Source organism: Acipenser ruthenus, chromosome 5 (genome assembly GCF_902713425.1).
Source record: "Acipenser ruthenus chromosome 5, fAciRut3.2 maternal haplotype, whole genome shotgun sequence".
In the NCBI taxonomy this organism is placed as follows: domain Eukaryota; kingdom Metazoa; phylum Chordata; class Actinopteri; order Acipenseriformes; family Acipenseridae; genus Acipenser; species Acipenser ruthenus.
In genome coordinates this window covers 86,941,018-86,958,385 of record NC_081193.1, presented here as the reverse complement: position 1 = coordinate 86,958,385, position 17,368 = coordinate 86,941,018, and the positions used below count along the sequence as shown (strand labels likewise).

The 17,368-nt window shown below is 39.7% G+C and overlaps 1 protein-coding gene across 1 annotated transcript; it reads right to left on the bottom strand.

The window, feature by feature from the left end:
* Positions 1-1,303: 1,303 nt before the first annotated feature.
* On the bottom strand, positions 1,304-17,162 carry LOC131696706 (S1 RNA-binding domain-containing protein 1-like). The gene is made up of 6 exons (XM_059024796.1): positions 16,893-17,162; positions 15,797-16,265; positions 15,260-15,426; positions 12,518-12,635; positions 3,469-3,567; positions 1,304-1,408 (listed from the first exon to the last, which is right to left on the bottom strand). Exons 2-6 carry the CDS (start codon positions 15,818-15,820, stop codon positions 1,304-1,306), a joined length of 513 nt encoding a protein of 170 aa, XP_058880779.1. The 5' UTR covers positions 15,821-16,265; positions 16,893-17,162.
* Positions 17,163-17,368: the final 206 nt, after the last annotated feature.

Here is a 17,368-nt window from a genome sequence, read left to right as displayed (position 1 = left end):
TCATTTCTGCCGTGCACTGTGTACGAGGTGCGAATCTTCACATTTCTGCTGTGCACTGTGTACGAGGTGCGAATCTTCACATTTCTGCTGTGCACTGTGTACGAGGAACGAATCTTCACATTTCTGCTGTGCACTGTGTACGAGGTGTGAATCTTCACATTTCTGCTGTGCACTGTGTACGAGGTGTGAATCTTCACATTTCTGCCGTGCACTGTGTACGAGGTGCGAATCTTCACATTTCTGCTGTGCACTGTGTACGAGGTGCGAATCTTCACATTTCTGCTGTGCACTGTGTACGAGGTGCGAATCTTCACATTTCTGCTGTGCACTGCGTACGAGGTGCGAATCTTCACATTTCTGCTGTGCACTGCGTTCGAGGTGCGAATCTTCACATTTCTGCTGTGCACTGCGTACAAGGTGTGAATCTTCACATTTCTGCTGTGCACTGTGTACGAGGTGTGAATCTTCACATTTCTGCTGTGCACTGTGTACGAGGTGCGAATCTTCACATTTCTGCCGTGCACTGTGTACGAGGTGCGAATCTTCACATTTCTGCCGTGCACTGCGTACGAGGTGCGAATCTTCACATTTCTGCTGTGCACTGCGTACGAGGTGCGAATCTTCACATTTCTGCTGTGCACTGTGTACGAGGTGCGAATCTTCACATTTCTGCTGTGCACTGCGTACGAGGTGCGAATCTTCACATTTCTGCTGTGCACTGTGTACGAGGTGCGAATCTTCTCATTTCTGCTGTGCACTGCGTACGAGGTGCGAATCTTCACATTTCTGCTGTGCACTGCGTTCGAGGTGCGAATCTTCACATTTCTGCTGTGCACTGCGTACGAGGTGCGAATCTTCACATTTCTGCTGTGCACTGCGTACGAGATGCGAATCTTCACATTTCTGCCGTGCACTGCGTACGAGGTGCGAATCTTCACATTTCTGCTGTGCACTGCGTTCGAGGTGCGAATCTTCACATTTCTGCTGTGCACTGCGTACGAGGTGCGAATCTTCACATTTCTGCTGTGCACTGCGTACGAGGTGCGAATCTTCACATTTCTGCTGTGCACTGCGTACGAGATGCGAATCTTCACATTTCTGCCGTGCACTGTGTACGAGGTGCGAATCTTCACATTTCTGCTGTGCACTGCGTACAAGGTGTGAATCAGAAAGTTCATGCATGTTGTTTGGAGATTGCGGATTGATAGGTTTTGTATTCTTGTAGAGATGCCCCGTTTAAATCGGACAGTATTATTTCCATTATTAACAGTCTCTGTGTTCCTGATGAACACTGAGGTGTTCCTCACTGCACCCACCTCAAGCTCGGGGACTTGTAGCTGTTCCCACAAAAGGAATCACTGCGCATGTGGAAGTCAAACTCTCCTGGGTCTGTGTTGTGGTTCATACTCTGGAAAAAGAGTTTGCCAGATTCTAACTAAACTGACAGAGATGCCACTGGTATATGGACCAAATGTTTTTTAAGTGAAATCACATTTTTCATATTTCCTTAACCTAAGCACACAACTGCACTGAAGTGATTATTATGAGTTAAGTGTGTATGTGTGTACTAGAAGCCATACATTACTTGTATTTTCTCAGCAGATGTCTAATCTTTTCAGCTTCACGGAATCCATTCCCTCCGTGTAAACAGACCACATCTGTATGTAGAATCTGGCCTGAAACGGCATAAATCAATGAAAAAAAAAAAAAAAACCCGACAAGATATTCACACCTCGATATACAGTATTCAGTAACTACACTAAAAATCAGTTTTAACCTAATGTATTGGAATACATTACATCACCTAGTTTACAGAGATCAGCTTGTTTTTACTCAATCTGATGGTTTTATGTAGTCGATCCTGGGGTCTATTCAACTGATCTAAATACCACCGTACTTTAAATAACTGAATTAAAACCCTCTCTGATGCAATGGAGAAGGGGTAGAACGACTACTAATTTGACAGTAGAACAGTCAAACAGGTTGATTAGTCTTTAAATATGAATAAATCACATACTTTATTTGATAATAGATATATAGATTTTTATTTTCTTCCAATCAGAATGTGCTCGCAAGGTACCAAATGCTATTTGCATGCTGCATTAAGCATGGCTGGGATTATTGTGAGATATGCGCATGTGTCAGTGTGGTTCATTGCATTTTTTATCATGACCCTCCGGTCAAGAGTCCAGACCCCTAACCACTATTCCACACTGCTGCTCTATTATCACTGAATGTATGGGTATGGCTTGCGGGTTTAGATTTATACATGTATGAATGTAAAAAGTTATAGATTTGGGAATATGTTTGTATTATAAGATTGAATGTATGTTATTTAAAGAATTTAATAAAAAAAATATTTCTATAAAAAAATAGAATAAATGATTCTGATATCTGTAGGTATTACACTGGCAAAAAATGGGTCAGCAATCTCAGGTTATTCTCTCTGTATCAGTTACTACTGCTTTGATGTAACAGGAGCTGCTCAATTAAATGAAAAAAAAGCCTTCATTAATCCAACAATTTAGGGTTTACTGCAGTTTTTAGAAGCTTCATTTCTAAAAAAAAATAAATAAATAAATTACTATATAGGCATTTGTGGTGACTTTTTTTTTCGACTAAGCATAGAAAACAAAAATCTTTGAGTCAGTAAAGTTTGGAAAAATTGGGAAGACGCATGTCTGGGACTTTTCAGATTTCTCTTTTTTTAAATCATACTGTATTTTTCTATTCCACAGAACTTCTGACAATCGGTTAATAATGCTTTTGCCTGGCATAGAATAATAAACAACGGGTCTCAGAAGTTATTTTAGAATATCGTCAAAGTTGTGGTATTTTGTTTTGCTCAGCTGGCTCAATAAAAAAGTTACTGCTCTAATGAAAAAGAAATTTCTCTTTCCCGGATTTGAAGACCCGAATGGCTTGGCTGATCCCCTCGAGGTGCAAGCCAGCCTTCTGGCTTTGAAGGACTGCTTGCTTGACTGCCTCCAAGACAGCCGTGCCCCTGATTTTAACCTTGCTGTTCAGGTTTAAGAACATTCGTTTGTATCCAATGGCTATTTTCCATTACATGTTTTAAAAGAACTTGGTTTGCATTTGATGTTTAACAATCTAATCTAGAGTGAACTGTAAAACTACACTGCCTGTTGCCTCCCCAGGACAGCCTATAGTGATACTGTATTAGAGACCCTCATGCAGAAATGTAATAGAGAACTGTTAGTGCAGTTCCTTTTATTTCTATAAGCCAAAGACTTTGCAGGGGCATGATTGTTAAGCTGGGATTTCTAAAATCGTTTCTATCAGCAACTGAAACATATACTGTGTGCACCCAGGGATCATTCAACTGCACCTTCTGCTTCCTATCCTATTAGCTGAACACTTTTGTACAGCAACTGCCCTGATACACAAACACGCACACACACAGTAGTTTAGGAGAAGTGACATGCAGAAGATGCATACAGACCTTACGTTGAGACACCACCTAATAAATTCATTCTTCACCCTGTCAGGAATGTTGACCTCCACTGTCAGGATCTTCAGATTCTCCCCTCGGTTAATGGCCAGAATCTGAGTGCAAACATAAATGGCACAGACAGATGACACGCAAAATACACAAAAGATGAACTTCTCAAGTCTGTTCTCATGCAACTGCTTGCTTGGTGTCCTGTACAAAATGATGCGGTTATAAGGGATAGGAGGTAAGGAAAGTGATAAGCTGCAAAGCTTAAGTGTCTGACCTTCTTTTTTATTTCCTAAGAGAGACATTTTGAAACACAATAATAAAAATAATGTTACTCCTATGAACAAAATCTTTACAAAACGACCTGCTTTCCTTTGTTTTGTTTTTTTTGTTTTAGATACTTGTACACACAAACTAATGCCTAATTTTGGCACTTACACCTTGAATTCCTTCCTACATTTCAAGATTCAAGCCTTTTTCAGAGGATAACTGTTTTATTTATTGCTTTGGGACCTCAACCCCACAGTTTAAAATCCACGATACCATTGATGGTAGAGGGGATCATTTATTTAATAAAGCCAGGACCATTGTAAATATACCCTCTGTTTGGACACTATCATTCCTGCACCACTCGCATCCTGACAGGGGGGGTCTGTCTCTTATTAACTAACCTGATAAATACATAAAGAACCATATTAAACATAATAGACACAGGCCTGTAGAATAATCCCATAAATATATATATATATAAACACTCATCATATATATGTAAGCATATAGTGCCTAAAAGCAAGCAATATAAAATAAACATTTCAAAGTAACCCCCTCCTGCGTCCCATACTTGGTGCTGCCCTAATTGCAGGAAGTCAGCCCTGAAGGAGGGTACTAAAGGCTTCCTCAACTAAAATGGCAGTTTCATCATTTCCTGTTTCAAAATGGAGGTCATTATGACCATGCCAAACAAGGTGAGCACAAAAATGTAAAAACTAAACAAATATACAAAGTAAACATTTAAAACCAATGTATATTTATAGCACAGCTATTAAAATAACAATATAGGCTAAGACAGAGTCCAACATAATGTCCATGTAAAGTTTACTATTTATGAGGGACCTTGTACCGTCACAAAAACCTTAAATATGTTTATCAATTAAATTTATTTTAAAACAGGGGTATCGGTGCTTCGTTCATCTGCACAAACCTTTCCCCATGGGTTTATCACACACACAAACAAAATAAAAATGTTCAGGAATGATGGAAAGCATTTGAGGTGTGTGTATAAAATAAAGTAAGGGGAATGGCACCTCTAGTTGAATGGTCTGCACATGTATGAAAAAAAGCATGTGATCTACTTCATTGACGTGGCCAGGCATTAAAATAATACTTTCGTTTTTTAACTGCATAATACTAGTAATCAAACTCAGCAGAGAAAGTTGAACTGTAAATATTAAGATATCTACTACAGCAAATACCTAACAAAAAGTCAAAAGACTTGTTTGACGTACTAGGTCAAAGGTCACTTACATAGATAACATCAGTAAGTGAAATGGTATCTGGGACGTGATGCTTTGACAATACTTTTGAACTGCAATATGCAAAAGGCAGAATACCTGGTAGTAGTTCAATGTGACTAAACCACCAGCAATATCTATGCTGATTTTTACATTTAGTCTTAGTATCAAATCAAATATGACCACTGACAAAAGAACCCAAGACATTGAAAACAGGCTTCTAGTGAGAATGTTTTTCTTTTGTATTCATACCACCATGGTATTTCATAGCTGTGGATGGTATTAGTTACCTTCTAATTACAACCGGAGGATTATTTAAAAACAAGCATGTCAAACTCTGAATAAAACAAAAACATGTATCCCTGCTGCCATGCCAGCAATCAGGAGATAAGTCACACAGAGGTTAAACATCTTCAACAAAAACAGCCTTTAAACACACTTCACACTGTGCCACAATTCATTAACCGAACCCCAGCATCAAACCCGGGCATTTCTGATGAAAATATCTTCATGTTTCACTCCATCGTGGCAGAAAATAAAAGAACCGCTCTTTACTCTTGGCCATTACTAGGGTATATGCTGGCATTCTACCCAAATAAATAATCAACACATTTACATGAATCTTAAAAAAAAAAAAAAAACACCATTTCACATATCAAACTAATTAAAAAAAACAAAAAAACTGGATTGTGTATATATATATATATATATATATATATATATATATATATGTGTGTGTGTGTGTGTATTATATATATATATAAAGAAAATGATGTTTTTGTATTTGAAAAAGTAGGGGTTAGGGGTTCTATTTACTTTACATGGTTAAAACATGATCTGTTTCAACTTGTGGCAACAATATATTCAGAAAGTCAAACCAATAAATCTAATTTATGACTGAAGGTTTGTTAAACTGTTTTGAAGACACAAGCCATTGCTTTTGCTATTTATGCAATTCAGTGTCTGACACAAACAATTTAAATATTTCACGTAGGTAGATATACTGACAACAGCATCTGGACCAAATAAAATCTGGAGAAGAACAGAATGTTTTACACAAAGAAAGACAAAACAAACCATGGTAAACAATTCTTCACAACAGCTAGAAACTTGAAATATTCCACTCTGACAGAACACAACTCTCTTCAACGAGAGGACCTACTGTAATTAGAAACATTTCCTTTATTTGTATTATATTGTCCAGATTCATTAAGAGTATAAATATTCAGGAATCTATCTTTGAATTTAGGACATTTGGCCACCACTATATAGTTTTTGCTTTAAAAAAAAAATACACATCACAACATTTCGGTATGTTTAACATACCTGTGTCAAGGGAAAGTGTGTTTGACAACTAACAGTGGAGGGACTTAGAAATAGCTGAAATCCAAATCTGTAAAATAAAAAAAAATAAAATAAAAAAAAACCCAACCCGCCGAGCATCTTAATAATGGCATATAAAAATGTAAATCAAGTGAACACTCATCAGACAATGATGGCTTAAGCATTTCCATTTTTGTCAGTTAAATCTTTAGAAACTGCCATATTTCTTATGTTTGATAGGTGATCTATATTTTATATAATGTTGTACCTGTCTCTCCTACATATTTAATATTTAATATAAACATTTTTGGCAAATTATACCATAAACACGGTTGCTAGTTTTGCAGGACGGGTTTCTAATGACTGAATATCTATTTTCTCTATGTACGATTTCACTTTTATCTTTACAAATATATTTGCATACTTTGTTTGTGCTCTCATGGGTTTTAATGTCCTTCAATGTGTCTGTGGACCACAATGTCAGCTACATTTGCATCTCTTCTAAAAGCCACTACAGGCGCTTTTGGATATATATTAGTGCTGGGACGAACACAGGATTTTCATGTTCGGATATTCGCTCCTAATTTAAATATTCATTCCGATATTTGTTCTTTTTCAAATAGTAATAAAAGCCATTATATTGCTCAGAACGTGCTGAAACGTGCCCCTGCCAATCCGTCATTTTTCGCACTGCGGATCCACAGCGAGGCCACCAGACCTACAGTACCGGAGGACAAAACAGATCAACTGTGTGGCGCCCCCTAGGACCCCCCAGCCACGGTCGGCAGTGACATAGCCTGGATTCGAACCTGCGATCTCCAGGCTATAAGGCGCATCCTGCACTCCACGCGGAGCGCCTTTACTGGATGAGCCACTCGGGCGCCCCAAGGTACGTACATAAATTATAAAATGTTGCGTTTGCGAGAATTTGTTACTTGCTACCTCTGACCCCGGAATTTCACCCTGAATAGTATCAGTTTTACTTCTTGCAATATCATTATTCACACTGTAAAAAATAAATCAAGTGCTTTAAAATAACCTAGATGCAAACTAAATAGAATACTGGGATTAAAATCTGAAGAAGAACAGAAAACACTAGAATTGCAGACAGGTTTGTTCAAACTGTTTTTTTGTTTTTTTTTTACATTCAAAAAAATGTATTTTAAAACAAAAGAAGAAGAATGTATACATTGCATGCAAGAATTTCTAAGAATCATAAATAAAATGAATTATTTATGATTTAGATTGCTATCAATCAAAGCAGATTATCTTTAACAGTTACAATCTCATAAAACAATAAATTAGCATTTTCCCTGAAATGCAGAGACAAGACAGCACTATGCAGAAAGAGGTTACATTCATTGTTGTTTCAAGCTGCTGCACGTTACAAGCCATGAGCACTGTCACTGCAGAGCACTCTGTGTCAATCACAAACCTAATTCAATCACTAGCTAATTCGGACATGTCACATATGTTAAACACAGTGCTTTAAAATGACTGGGGGACATGCTTCTGATGTGCAGTCTCCAGCGCTGCACGGGTAGTGACATACCAGCCCTGACATGCTGCCTACCAACAATGTGAGTAATAGAACTGTTATAAACAGCACATCGGGGGGGGGGGGGGGGGGGGAAGCAGGTAAGCAGATAAGCAGATTGTCAGAGCCCGCGTTCCTGTGGATTGGGCAGAAATAATGGACCTGACAACATTTACGCCAAGAACCAGATTAAACATTAAATTAACAGCACACGTCTCAAGCCACAGCAATTCCTGTTAAATAGTTACGGGCCACATGGACACCCTTGAACAACCTGACAACAACCAGCTGACATTTAAAAACCCTTGAACAACCAGCTGACATTTAAAAAATGTGTTTTAGAAAGACTAATCATTTTGAGAGCATTTTGCCTTGTTTTTTTTATTTATTTATTTTTTAAAACCAATTATTTTGTTCCAACTCAAGTGTTTAATGCCCTATGTGGAGGTAAGTCATCATGCAAAAGCACATTTATTGAGTGAAAACTACTGTAGACTATACAGGATAAGAACAGCAAGAAAATAACTGGTTTTAAGGAGGAGCAGTTAATGCATTGATCCGAGTAGGTGTGTTTTTTTTTTTTTAAATGCATTGTTAAAATAGTTTTTTTCATACATTTGGAAAATGTTGCTTTGCACTTGCTTCAAAAATATGGATATTGATCTTTTAATCCACCTGATAAGACGCAACGCTGAAAGTGAAACTGTATCCTGCCATAGGTCATTTCCAAACATGAAAGGGGAGCTCTACTGACTAATCGCTTTGCTTAGCATTTTGAAAGGAGCTTGAATGAGGAAGCAATGATAAATGTGTCTTTCTTCTTTTGGCCAGAGCACGCAACTGAATGAGATTATAATAGAAGGATTTCCAATACAACATAATTGAAGCAAAACTGTCCAAAGGAGCTGAAAATGTCAGTAAGTACACCATCTAAGAAGCTCTTGTGTGTGCGTTAGATTATTCTCAATACACCATGTCTTGCCCTTACCGTTGCCCTCTGCACACATGCACTCGTTTCAACATACAGCAGCTGTCGACGAAGGTGCTGATAACTCTCTACTGTGACAAAACATCTGTGCTGCAGACCCCTATCAACCAGGAAATCAAATACAATGACCACAAGACACAGACTGTGACTGGACTCCAAATACATATATACATTATATATATACATATATACATTTTATATATATATATATATATATATATATATATATATATATATATATATATATATATATATATATATATAGAAAGAAAGAAAGAAAGAAAGGAAGACTTCCAGACACTCGTAGCCAGTTTTAAACCCAGGTGCCCTGGGGTCTGCCCGAGGTTCAATGTTTGGTATCAAACTGAGGATCTCTGAGCTGTCACTATAGGGAAATAGCAAAACACCAAGTGACATTTTACAGGGGGTAACTCTATGGCTAAAAAACAAAAACACACACAGAAACGGACAATGCTGATGTGGGCCCTTGCCACTGGAGTGCTTGTAGACCAAACTAAAAATGAAATAATTTAGCTTCCTTAAGTCGAATGAAACCTGCTGAATAATGTTACGTTAATGTACGTTAGTACATACCGCTTTGTAGTAGTTTTCAATATACAATAGGAAAATTAAATGTAATATGAAATACTGTATACACACACACACACACACAGTTGTAGTCAAAATACTTAATTAACAACTTCCAATTGGGGTATGTAAACTTTTGACTACAACTGTATATATATATATATGTGTATATATATACATACATTGATTTTCCATACAAATGTTATTCTTCCTGTCTTACATTGCGTAAAAAGCAAGGTGCACAGTATTCACTCAAGCCATGCCATGTGATTCTACATTGTCCACATACACACACACACATTATATATATATATATATATATATATATATATATATATATATATATATATATATATATATATATATGTATATGCCTCAGTCCTAAAATTCTAGCTGATGCAAAACTTTTGGCCAGAGCTGTATATATACATATATTGCCCCTGCATGGCTGAATCCTTTAATAAGCATCTGTTCACCTGGTGATGATGGATGTTTTTGACGTTGGCAGTAAAATCAGCGTAGTTGAAATTTATCAATATCTTTCGGCTTGGCCCCTTTCTCATCCTTCTGTTCCTTCAAGGCAGTCTTTGACATTGTGGAATGTATGGTTATATAGTCCTGTTCACATCTGTGAAGGAAAACAAAACAAACAAAAAACAGTAATACCTATCTGCTTGATGCAAAGAGCAACTTAACAATTGTTAGACATTACTAAAATTAAGTCATGTCTATTGAACAATTTATTTTTATTTTTATTGTAACACCTTACCGTATAATTTATTAATATAAAACTAAACCCAAGTAATAATCATTTTATGTGATCCACTTTCTACAGTGTACCCATCTTGGTACTTTATAAATGACAATAAAAATGAGTCTCTTTAATGGCTTTTTTGCATTATGATGCCAAGGACCAGGACCATGTGATGTGACATGATCAATTCCACAATACATTAGAGCAATCAGTTAGTTGGCTTGTGAAAATTAACACAAGCAAATGTTTATCAAAGAGTTGAAAAGAGGTCACCAAGCATCACTGTGTTGCACTTCAAGACTACTTGCAGTTTGAGACTGATTGGGGAAGACGACAGCTGAAAGCTGTTATGTCACTATGCACAACAGCTTCAGCGCCAAATGCAGGTATGACCAGAAAAGTGTGCTGGGAAGTAATAATGTGGCTATGCTTTTAATTAGGGTTTGGTGCCATCTGGTGCTCAAACACAGTATCTGGGCAAAAATTATTTCTGTGTGGCGTTTTAAAATTTTATATGGCATGGCTTGAATGAAATCAGCTACTGTGCACCTTGCTTTTTACGCACTATAAGACAGGAAGAATAACATTTGTATGGAAAATCAAATAGAAAAGGCCACTATAAAACAGATGACGATAATAAAGAAAGCATACATACAATCTTTACGAAGACCGATGTCTCTTTGTCGTTGGCGATCATGTCATGTATGAGCTGTAAAGGGACAGATTGGGTGCCACGGTTTCCACTGCTCAAATCAAACGTATTTGAAAACAATTAGACGTGTAAAAGGCAGAGTGGATGGGTGGATGAGTGGATACATTGTTGCAATTGCTGTAAAGACATAGGCCCAGATATTCAAAGCGATGCGCAATCCCCTCGCAAAATTTGTGCCTAAGAAATGTATAATTTTCCAACATGGCAGAAAACAGTTGCGTGAAATTGGAATATAGCAGTGTTTTGTTCAATTCGCAAATGTGTTTGTGCCTCACAAAGCCATTTGGTCCACCCCTGCAGGTGCCCGGATAGCGACATGGGTGCAATCAATGGCACCTACCACGCGAGGCAGGTGCGCGACTTGACAAAAACCCCTGTCTGCTCGGCTACTGGGGAATTGAATGTATTCCCCAGCATGTCGCAGCAACGTGGTTATGAACCGGTGAAGGTGGCGGGACACAGCTGACTGGGTGATCCCCACTGTATCACCTGCTGTCGTCTGGAAGGTCCAGGTACCCAGGACACACATGCTGACACTACCAACTCCTCAGACGAAGCTTGTCCTGCCAGGTCATCATGCAGCATATGACATAGATAATTCAGCATATCTCGGTCGAGACGTTACATGGACACAATTAGTTCATTGCTTAGCTCCTTGTATGTGTGCCAGGTCCGGTACACCCTTTCAGCAGATCTTCGTCTGTGTCTGCGTTGCTGTTGCCGGGTGTACCGTGGATCATCCACGGTGCATGCTGCCCACGTTGCCCATTTTGTTTTGGTTTTGAGTGCTGGAATGATGATGATGTGCGCGGAGTTAACGCCTTCCTTTTACAGACCTTATTTTGTGCATCACAAAACTGGTTTTCTGCTTGGCGCATACTTTCGAACATGGCAGGATTTCTCAAATTGTCGGCCACTCCCGCCAAATTGCGCTATGCATACATTCTATTTGTCACAGAGCAAAATGGATTGTGGCACGCAAAAAGAAGTTTCAAATATGGCGCATTTTGCACATAACGGCCATTTGCGGCGCGCATAACCCTCTGCGCGGTGCGCAAACCTTTTGAATATCTGGGCCATACTGTAAGTGTTAAGACCCAGTGTAAAGTATGGAATATCTGATAAGTTGTATGGTTCAATACTTTCTGAATAGCCCATGACAAGCTACAGAACACCAATTCTATAAAAGATGTAAACCAAAATACAATATTTATATTTATCACATTAAACCCTTTTCAGGAACGGTGGCTTGAAACCTGATTCCAGGAGACTGGGAGACCTGCTTTGAGGTAACTTTGCTGTATCAAACCTCCTCTGGTGTGCCGTGCAGTGGCCTGAAACCTAGTCTCCTGAAACCAAATTCCAAGCCACAAAGAGGCTTTGTGTTCTCTCAGCTTTAATATGTTTAGTTCATTAAAATGTCAGTTTGAATAAAAAAAAACTGTTCAGTAGAATAAATTAATAAGGTTTTATTAACTTCAGAGAACAGCTTTTGGTAGCTTTGAGAGTTTGTGTTGTTGAAGTACTGAAATTGGTCCACTACAGTAGCAAAATGCAACATCTGAATCCAAGTGCAGCGCCAGTCTACATGGTTTACTGCTGCGAACTGAAAACAATGTGAAAATCCACACACTGATTACTCACCACATGATCCAACTCATCCGCTGATCTACAGTTCAGCAGAGCCTTCTCCAGGCTGATTGTTAAAGTCCCCTCCTTCTTCAGAGTCTGTATCACTGCATGGACCTTCTTGGCTACATTTCTAAAACAAGACACAAACGGAAAACATGCAGATTAAATATTCTGAAACCAAATGGTACAACCAGGAATGGAAACACGCACATATGCCAGTAATATACAGTACACCAACCAACAGAGCTGGAAATGCACCAATTAGAGCCATCGCAGTATTATGAAAAAGTAGACCACCAGGACCTAGGAATTAAGACTCCCACGACATAGCAGTTTGATCCATTCCTGTTTTTATAACTGTTTAATGACTCACCTGAGCTTGTTACCTATACACTGTTGCTAATTAACTTAGTAGTTCACGAAGTATCGGTGAAACGTGTATAGATGGTGATTTTCTATAGAGAGTAATTTATAGCAGGCTTGATGAGTGCTATTTACTTGAAAGGAAAAAAGTGGATAGGAAAGCCAGTCTCGGTCTCGTGATTGGGAACCTTGGTGACTGAAGGCTGGTCGGATGACCCCCGAGACCTGGAAAACAAAGTGTTAGTCCCCTACTCACAGGAGAGCCGCCGCAGCGGCTTGGATGCGGATGCAAACCCACAGGGGGAAGGAGAATGGCCCCAACTCGGCAGGGCCGAACATACTTTTGATCAAGTCCTTGAAGGAAGAAAATAAGATAAAGAGAGGCCCATATGATTACGCAGCAACGGCCCTTAGAGGAGGCTCTAAGGAAACAGATGTTAGTATAATTACAAAGTTTGAGAGAGTAGAGGAACTAAAGGTCCAGTATAGATGGAAATGTAGCAGAATAGCGCACATAATGCGAAAGGTAAGATGATTGTGGCTGGGGGTCCCGCTGGCTAGAAAGCTTGAATGGTGGATGCCTGAGAAGCTAGGGGAAGTGATCAATACCCCCCCCCCCCAGAGAATGGACCACCGGCCAAACAGGACATAGCAAGATTAGTAAGACAACCTAGAAGAAAGCCATCTGTACAGCAGAGAGGAAAAAACAGAATCCCAGACAGATATGATCTAACGGTAGTGGGTGGCAGCTGGAGGATGTCCCGGAGGTGCACGACGAATGCCAGGATCACGTTGTGGTTGAACTGTGCCGGGACGATTCGGTGCTGTGCACAGAATCGCGAGTATGAATTCCATGCTGTTCTGTATGATGAGTTGGTTGCTGGAGCCAGAGCTGCTGTCATGTAGCCAAAATAGTACAGTCCTTTCCATTGCACACCGTACAGGTGACGGAGGGATGGGTGAATGGGCATGATTTTAAAAGCATCTGAAATGTCCGTCTTTGCTAGCCATGCCCCGCGTCCTGCCATATTGATAGCCTTGATGGTGTCAGTTAGGGTAATGTAGTGCAGGGAAAATTGATCATGTGGAATCATTGAATTTATACTACTGATAGGGCTACCATCCTGTAGTTTGAGAAAGGCGGTGTAGTGAATGGGCCAACCATAAATCATTTATCCACTTCAGCTTGAATTTGACAACCTGTGGTTCAGATATTGCAGTTTGCAGGTTCTTGCACTTGAAGGACTCTGATGGTAGTTGGGTGAGACCAGTAGAAAAGCCAAATTGGAGGCCGTTGATTAGATATTTGACAAAGCTGCAGTCATTGTGATTGTATAGGGCTTCCGTCAGCTCTGGGATGTTAACTGGAGTTGATACTATAGTGCCTGAACTGTGGACCGCGGTCCTGAAGTTGCTGGGATGGCGGCTGCAACTGGTCATCTCTCGATCACGTCAAGCCTTGCTTTTATATTTGATACCGCTTCTACCAGTGGCTGAAGGTACCCCTTTATGTTCTTAAATATCTCATGGATGGCTGGTGTAGAAGCAGCAACTGAGATTGGTGACCTCTGGGGAGCCTGTGATGTCGAAGTCAATGCTGCTGCTTTGGGATGCTGGGCGCGGGTCCTGGCAGCGGAAGGAGGAGGGTAGATCGGTTCTGCCAACATTGCTTCGCTCAGCTGCAGAAACATGGCGCTGTGATCTGACCCAGCTGGGATAGCCATATCTTTATCAGACAGTGCCTTCAGGAGCTTGTTAGTTGGCCAATGTAATAAAGGCGGGTTTGATGCACCGGTATCAGGGAAGGAGAAGGGCAGTCCTCCACGTCGGAAGGAGAGGAAGCACCAGCTGGTGAATCAATTTCCGAGGCAAACAATACAGAGGGATAATCCGAGAGAGGAGTGGAAAGTCTGTAAGCAAAGGTAGATCTAAGGAGAAGTAGTCGTCAGGTAGAAATGAGTAGGGATAATCCAAGGAGAATAAACTATAAGCAAAACGGTCAAACCAGGTACGAAACAAGAGTAATCACAAGGAATCGGCAACAAACAAACAAACAAACAAAGCTCAAGAGAGATTGCTAGAAATGGGAGTGTTTTATAGAAGCAGGATAGATTGGTTAACAAATCAGGAGACAACACATCACAAAATTGATTGATGTGTTGGTAGAGATCGAGTTACAGCTAGAGAAAAGAAGGAGATACGTCTCACGTTCTCTCCTTGAAATTCAAGCTAAAGGTAAACACCTGGAACTGGTGAAACTGCTATGCATTAGAAGTTTTATTTCCATCCCTGTATCCACCTTAAGCAGGTGTCAAAAATAGAAGTATGATATATGTACAGACCATGCGACAGGTTCCTCCATACTGTCTATCTCTGATTCTCGTTTTTTACCGTAGCTCCTCCACAGCGAGCTGCACGTCTCGCACTGCATCCACGTCCATGTGGTTGCTGAGCTCCTTCCTGTAGCGCACGATAAACGGGATTATGTTCTCCTCTTTGAACAGGTTCACTAAGTTTGCACACACCCACGGATCTACAACCGTTCTTTCAGACAAAACCTGCAATCAGATGATTCGTTTGTCAACACGTTCAGATATCAAGTCTGATGTTGTATTTGAAGATTAATAGGATGTTATTCTTAATCCCTGGACTGCAGGACTGTTGAATGTCTTTCTTTAAATGTGTGCTCCACATTTCTAAAGGGTTTTACTCAAGTCTTTAATTCACTCTGATATATATATATATATATATATATATATATATATATATATATATATATATATATATATATATATATATATATATATATATAATATGTGTGTGTGTGTGTGTATATATGTGTGTGTAGGTGAACATTTCATGTTAATGTTAATGTAAATTGAAATATTACTCACAAAGCCTTACCATAGCCAAAATGTATCAACCTACCTGAATTAAATCCCATCTGCACATCCCCAAGACTGCCGTTGTCCTTTTTATGTTTTACTGGTTTGCCATCAGGGCACCCAGCAGTTTTCGTCTTCTTTAAAGCAGGTTCGTCAAAGGTAAAATCATCTTCAGGTTCTTCCTTCTTAACACCAGGCAGCTGACAACTAGATGAAGGTCCTTCAGGGAGATGTGCCGAATCATGTTTTAGTTCTGGAAGGTCCTTCAGGGAGATGTGCCAAAGCATGCTTCAGTTCTGGAAGGTCCTTTAGGGAGATGTGCCGAATCACGCTTCAGTTCTGGAAGGTCCTTCAGGGAGATGTGCCGAATCACGCTTCAGTTCTTTCAGTTCTGCACTTGTTCCCTGCTTTTCACTTTGCGCCCCTTTTGTGCTTGCTGCTTCTTTCACCTGAGCACCCTTGTACTGCTCAGTTTCATTATGGTTTCCAGCACTGACAATAAATGACAGTCTCTGTAAAAGTTGATGAGGGTAAGTGTTATTAGCCTACATGAAGGGACATTAAAAAGTTACGTCAGCATGATAACATGGAGGTTTTTTCACTATCCTTTCATCCTCTTAACCGCATCATTCAATACTGCCAGCTACTGTACAAACCTGCAACATTCCAGGTTAGTTCTCCTTTGTAACAAAGGAGCTTCCAAAAACTACCAAACAGAATGTCATTAAAATAGGCTTTTTTATTATTATTTAAATTCGCCCAGAATGTGGGAGTGAAGCAGACATTAAACATAACAATGCTGAGAACGGGTTCTTTAAAAGTTCATGATAGGGTTATCGGAGAGCAAGCATCTGCATACAAGAGAATTTCCCCCTTTATGGGTCAAGTGTCAATATAACCCATCTTAGTTTAACTTTTTACTATTCTCCATTTTTTTTCCTCCTGCAGGTACAGACAGCAGCCCCCCACCCCCCACACACTTACGTGTCGAGGCACACAGCAGTCAACTGGGGCTCTGATTGAGAGATCCTCTGCTGTATTTAATTATCATTATACGCTTTCCATCAAGCGGTCAAACAAGTACACCATTTCTGGAGGACTTCATGTCCAGTAAGCAATCGTTTTAATGTCTACTGTACCTCTTCTTTCACAGGCACCCCGACCACACCTGCATCTTTTTCCAGAGCTGACACTTTTGTCTTTCTTCCTACTTTGGGTTTTTCAGCAGCTGTTTTCTTGGGTGCTTTTGGTTTTGGTGTTTTTGGTACTTTTGGTTGTTTTGGGGCTTTAGGTGGTTTAGGTAGTGTTGGGGCTTTGGGCTCTTTCAGTTTGGCAGGTTTCTTTCTGGGTTTCATCACTTTGCTCTCTGGTACCCACTCCTCCTCCTCCTCCTCGTTTTCACATTCTGTACTTCTGAAATCAGATGAATACAACATGATGAAACTCAGAATTACAGTTCATTCCGCAGCTCCACATAGTTTTCTTTGTCTAGGAGCCATTTCTCAAAATAACTTTTTACAAAATAAAAACAAAGCCAACCCCTCATCTATGGCTAAAACCATAACAAATGCCTGCTCAACAAAATACAGATCAGAACTGGAACAGGCGTGCCATC